General features: G+C 39.8%; 1 protein-coding gene across 1 annotated transcript in view; it reads right to left on the bottom strand.

Moving 5' to 3' along the window:
* The window catches only part of pacsin2 (protein kinase C and casein kinase substrate in neurons 2), a 21,324-nt gene that overhangs the window by 8,355 nt on the left and 6,707 nt on the right, over positions 1-6,262 (bottom strand). Inside the window, exons 2-5 of the mRNA XM_020599600.1 lie at positions 3,047-3,138; positions 2,790-2,946; positions 1,464-1,699; positions 1-120 (exon numbers count right to left, since the gene is read on the bottom strand). The exon at positions 1-120 is cut by the window's left edge and continues 25 nt beyond it. Coding sequence (XP_020455256.1) covers positions 1-120; positions 1,464-1,699; positions 2,790-2,946; positions 3,047-3,103 — 570 coding nt within the window. The 5' untranslated portion in view covers positions 3,104-3,138. The remainder of the gene's footprint in view (positions 121-1,463; positions 1,700-2,789; positions 2,947-3,046; positions 3,139-6,262) is intronic.

Raw genomic sequence — 6,262 nt, 5'->3', positions numbered from 1 at the left:
CTGGAGCTTCTTCTGGGCGTCAGGGTTGTTGTTGCTCTCCAGTTTGCTGTTGGTTTCCCTGCTGGCTGCCAGTTTTTCTTCTTTGCAAGCAGAATGGTAAGCTTTCTTCATTGTCTCCACCTGTGGAATCCATTCATTGTCAAGATGTCATAATCATTAATATGGCTGAAATGTTGAAAAAAATGCTTCCCTCTTTTTTTCCCCCTTTCTTAAGAGGCTTGTCAGCACATGACCCACTACTCTAACTAAAAGCACAACTTCATTATCTAATTTGTTATGTCTGGGATCATTACAACCTATTTCCTACTCCGGTACATTTCCTAATTTAAGGCTCCAGACACATGGATACTGGATCAAATGAACAATATGGATGAAAAAAAAAAACATCTAATGTGAGGCATCATGAGAACATTGATGCCTGACAAGTTTTATATGTGATGCACTTATGACAAGAAGAATCAGCCACTCTTGTATACCTTTGTTTAAATTTTAACCCCAACAGATAAGAATTGAGGAAGCAAACTCCTCCAGACTGGTTCTATTTGCAGTGTCTTGGGCCAAGGCCAGAGGGCACAAGGAGAATATTCATTCATTCATCTTCTACCGCTTAATCCCTGAACGGGGTCACGGGGGGGTGGGGGTGACGGAGCCAATCCCGGCCAGCAATCGGGCGAAGGCAGGGTACACCCTGGACAGGTCGCCAATCCATCGCAGGGCCACAAGGAGAATAACCTGTGCTTATCTTTAGATTGATATAAAAGTTACATATCCCTCTCTCTGTGTGAGTGCAAAACAAAATGTCACCACTAAACACAAGAGCTCAGGGCTATGAATCAAATACTGTATTGCCTATAAATGCCCTGTCTCTGCTCAATGAAAAGGCCAAGATGTCACTGCACCCTGGTGATACCACACACACAGGAAACAGTGAAAAGGCACTTGAAGGTTGCAAAACCTTATGTGGCTTTGAACAGACAAATATCTACATGCACAAAACCAGAAAGAACCACTGTCAAGTAAAGAAGGCTGCCAAACTGACAACAGAAATAGGAAATACATTGACCTCTATTTGAACCATGATGTGCCTGTCTCCCTGCAAACCCTCACTGTTTCCTTCCCCTCTACTGGCAACCTAAGACCAACAGGATAAGTAGCTGCCACCTCAGCAAACTATGGCAATAGCTTCTTATTGAAGATTAACAAGACCTTGTGCTTGGGTTTGTGCTCTCTTGCTGTTTAGTAAGCAAGCAGGTATGATGAGAAAACAATGGAGTCAGTAAAATGTAATCATGTGAACTGAAGGGTATAATTGATAGTCATGGCTGTTATCAGTGAGCTGAAAATGACTTGCTTGTGGTAACATCATAGACAGTTTGAAACAAAAATGATGAAATTACTTCTGCATGCTACTACTAAATTACACATTGTACTCTAGGAGTTTCTTAGAAGCCTGTGATCCACACCTCTTTGAGTTTCTTGGCCCAGGGTTTCTGAGCCTTGCGGAAGCCATCCTCCGCCTCTTTAGTCTCTTTAAAGCCGCCGATCATCTGTTTGTGGTAGGAGTCTCTCTGCCAGTTCTTCAGCTTCTCATAGTCCTCTCCCATCAGTGCTGCTTTCACCTCCATGTGAAGCTCGCTCACTTTCTCTGCCTCCGTGCACAAAGCAGACCATGCCCGCTCCAATGTTCCATACTGAGGACCTGAGGCGGGAGTAACTCATGATTAGGTGTCTGTTAGGGATAAAAAAAAAAAAAAAAAAAAAAAAGAATATTTCATGCAACTATGGTTATATTTTTTAAAAACAAAGAGCCACCATTTTCCCTCGCCTTTACTGTCACCTGGAAATAACACAATAACGAGGTCAGTATATCATCTTATTACAAACAGCAGAAACATGCAGAGTCTACAGCCATCAAAAAGTTCTGTATAGAACTTCTTCAGGAAAATAAACAAAGATGAGGAGCAGTGCACACCCTGTCAGGTTAAATTAACATATCTTAAACTATGCACAGCCATTTGAAGGCGAGGCATCCAACAGAAAGTGGGCTGCAGTCCGCAGATCAACAGTCAGTAGCCAGCTCTGTCACCAGAAGAAGGGAGTCTGATGATAGATGTGCAGAGCAAACAACAACCCTCATCACAAAGATGACAGCAAAGGACATGCTACCCATTAGCTTCGTCGACGAGGAGGGTTTTAAAAGTTTGCCGGCATTTGCTAAGATGGAGATTATGGTCCCATCAAGAACAATGGTCACAGTACAACTGGATAAACTGTATGATGACAATACATGTGAGCTGTGCAGTCGTTTGACAAGTGTTGAAAAGGTATCTCTGACCACGGACACATGGACAGCACTTACACCTGCCATTATATAGGCAACTGGAAAATACAGAGTGCTGTTCTTCAGACTAAAGCAATGTCAGAGCAGCATACTGCTGAAAACCTGGCAAATGTGCTTTCCACCACCACGGAACACTGCCAACGCAAGCAATATAGTGCTATTGGCTGGGAGTATACTATTCAATATTCCCAGCGAAAATTGAATAGTATTTTAACTTAAAATGCCCATCTGTAGTGTCTGCTGAAATCAGGCTTTGAGAAATTCTGTAAAAATGAATCTGTTTTCCCACTCATGCCAAAGCATTAATAATATTTTAATATTTTGTCTCAACAAACTGCTCTAGTTTAAATCCACTGTACACAGCAGAGCAAAGAGCACAAATACTGATACAGGATATTAAAACTGTTATATAGCATTCAATGTAAAGCTTGCATTTTTATATTCTTACCTTTTTCTATGAGTTGCCGCCAGCGCTTGCCCCATTCTGTGAGCTGCAGTGCGTAGGCCTTTTCAATGCGCGCCCGCTCATGAACACAATTCATGAGATCGTTACAGAGCCGATTGCCATCATCTACCCGTTTCACTGTTCGCTTGTAGTTACCAATCTAAGGACCAGGAACAGAGATGTATATATATATTTTGTTTGTTGATGTGTTGTACTCAGTGGTTGCTGAGGTGTATATCATATATCATCTTATGCCTCACCTCCCAGAAACTATCACTGGAGACGTCGATCATGGAGTCATCATAGGAGCCAGACATTGCTGCTGCCCTAAGTTACACTCAGCGTGTAGGGCCTAGAAGAAACACAAAAACCAATTAGGTGTCAGGACAACTGAAAGTGATCAACACAATCTCAGTCAAAAACTAAAATCTACACATTTTTACATCTACAAACAATTATTTCTTATGGGCATGACACTACATTTTTTTTAAAATAAGTTTAATACACTGATACAACTGATATACAGGTAACGTAAAATAGTAAATTTACAACTGATTTTTCAAAAGTGGTGTAGTTTTTAATAAATGAACCATAATTTGTGTGTTTCTCCTCGGAGATCTTTTTATCAGTCTGTTGCACATGATCTCTCCCGTGTACAAGTGAAAGACAACATCAAGCCCACATCATGCATCAATATTCCTCAGCGATTACAGTTGTGGTTCAGACACAGATAAGAACACTGAGTAAGAAAAGAAATAGCTCAGTGGAGTGATACAGAGCAAAATGGAAGAATGAAAGGGAGTGAGAGCGTGTGATCTGGTTTGATAATCTAGACGCCAGGTGGTGTTTTCAGCCACTTCTCTATCACCATCACTCTCAACACACAACAAGCCCAAACCACAGCAGCTGCTGGCAGCACAGTCTCAGCAGAACTATGTGTGTGTGTGAGATCCTGGTTCTGAAACTCAAGAGCACACAGTGGGCAGCTTCCGCTTCCTTCAGACTGGTTCGACAGACAGTCCTCTGTTGCTCTCTTACTCCCTTCTTCTCTCTTCACTTCCATCATTTCAAACTCAGCAGCCCCCTAAACAGTATATTTATTCATCCCCTCAGCCCTCTCCACCACCCTCTTCCTCCCCTGCCACTCTGCCCTTTCTCTCATCTCGTCTCCATCAGCCCGTCACCATTTCTAGAGAAAATCAGTAATTTTACCAAACTTCCTGATGAACGATAGCATGATAAAACATAGGGTTGTGTGTGGAGATCTTGTATGTTCTATGAATGAAAAACTACAATATAAAGATATCTTTGACTCAAAAGCCTGATACTGTTAATGTGATGATCATTTTTATCTTAAATATTTTAAATAAAATATTTAAACAGACTAGATGGGGAAAATCATTTCTGATTAAAAAAAAACAGTGATGAGGATGTGATGAGAACAGTTTGAGTTCATAACATTTTATTATTTAGACAATTATGTGGTCTTAAAAACAGGAAAGTAAAACATTAAAACTATATTACAATGTTATTTAAACAAAAACTGCACAACTAGCAAAATTCCACTAGTGTTTTTAAAATAACATTTAAAGCTAAAACAATTAGTGAATTAGTTTGATAAGAGAGTAACTATTTTACTCATTTTTCAAGTAAAAGACAAAAAAAAACCCACTGTCTCCAGTGAAATGTTTTTACAGAGACACAAAAAGGGTTGAGATTGACAGAATCAATACTACACAATGCAAGTGAACAAATTCTATGAAAGCATTTATAGTGTATGTATGACTATTGTGACTTTTAGAAGATAATGACACACTCAAAGATTAAGAAATGATCATGTTATGATGGTGAAATGCTAAACTAATTAAAACATTCAAACACCATCATTAAATTCCAGATGATTTCATTTACACCATAATAATATATTTATAAGCCACCCAGCTATTCCTTCTATACTGAAATCTCCACCCAGACTTAGAAATTATTTTATAATCAAGTGGCGCTGAGTGGAAAATGACCTTGCATAGCCAAAGTTCTTAAAACCACAACAATGTATTGGGAATTCCTTCATCACAAAAGCTCTTTCCCAGGTCTGCTTTAATCAGCAGCAAACAGGAACAAAGGTCTGAACGCGCTTGGCTCCGTAGGCTGGACTGTGTGAAACAATTGAATGTGGTTTGACCTAGAACTGTAAACAATGCTAATGACTGAGCTGAGGTCTGAAGTCCACTCAGTCTGTCACTCTGCAGGAGGACGCTGGAAAATCTAACACTGTGCTGCTATGCACAAGCAAAAAAGCATGTCATAGTAATGAGGAGAACATGTAGACAAGGTGACATGGATAAATTACTGTCTGGCATTGTGTTTTTGATTCTTTAAATATGCAATACATCGATCACAAAGGTAGTGTTGGTAGATCGCGTGCCATTCAAAAATAAATGTGATGTATCCGGCATAAAGCACATGCCAAATGTTAACATGCGAATGGTCAGTGTGACGATTCGCTGTGGTGACCCCTAACAGGAAAAGCAGAAAGTGCCAATCATTCATTCATATATAACCTATCATCTATCCTCCCAATGACATTTGCTATTTGATTGACATGCAGGGCAGCCAGTCTGAGATCTTGTCTTTTCTGACACACGAGTCACCAAGCATGCACAGTCAACCATACGAGCTACTGCAAAACTCCAGTGAGCAAACTACCTTGTCAGCCTTCGAATTAATTCCTACTAAAGGGTATAAAATGAGTGGGGGAGCCGAATCAAGTAAGAAACCGAAAACATTCCATGCGGAACGGGAGGAGGACTTTTTTTGCGACGTTATATTCGAAATGTGTTTGCTTGATCTACCAATCTACTATCACTATTCTGAAGAAGGGAAATGTGGAGCGGCACTTTCATACCGTTCATAAAAACTACGACACTCATTCTAATATATATATATTTTGTGTGTGCGTGTGCATGTGCACGCACGTGTAGTATTTGTAGCATAGGTCGATCATTTTGACTTGGTCATTTGAAAAGTAGCTTGCAAGGCGAAAAGGTGTGGGCACCTCTGGCCTAGACTGTCAGAAAAATAACTAGCATGAATTTCAGTGATGATTTTGACCACATTAACATCGGTATTTAAATGCAAAAGAATGAAAGGAACACATTTCTGATCATTTAAAAATCAGTATAAGGACAGCTGCATATGATGCAATAGTTAAATTGTGACCTATTTAAACTAATGATATATAATGTTGGGCTGCCATATGGGTTTGCTGGAATAACAAGACAGGCAGCACACTTGTATTTCTGTTGAAACAGTGCTCTTATAGGCAATTTGTCATCTGAGACATGGTTATAGCCTAGTTTACCAACAAGTAAAAGTACAGTCTGTACAGAATACAGACCTGAAATCAAATAAGGAAAAACTTCCTAAAAGTAATTTAAGAAACATTTATGTTTGGAATATGTCACTGCAACTTCAGC

This window comes from Monopterus albus, unplaced genomic scaffold, assembly GCF_001952655.1.
Source record: "Monopterus albus unplaced genomic scaffold, M_albus_1.0 scaffold41.1, whole genome shotgun sequence".
NCBI classification, from domain to species: domain Eukaryota; kingdom Metazoa; phylum Chordata; class Actinopteri; order Synbranchiformes; family Synbranchidae; genus Monopterus; species Monopterus albus.
Note: the sequence above shows the minus strand (reverse complement) of the source record. Positions and strands in the feature narration are given on the sequence as shown.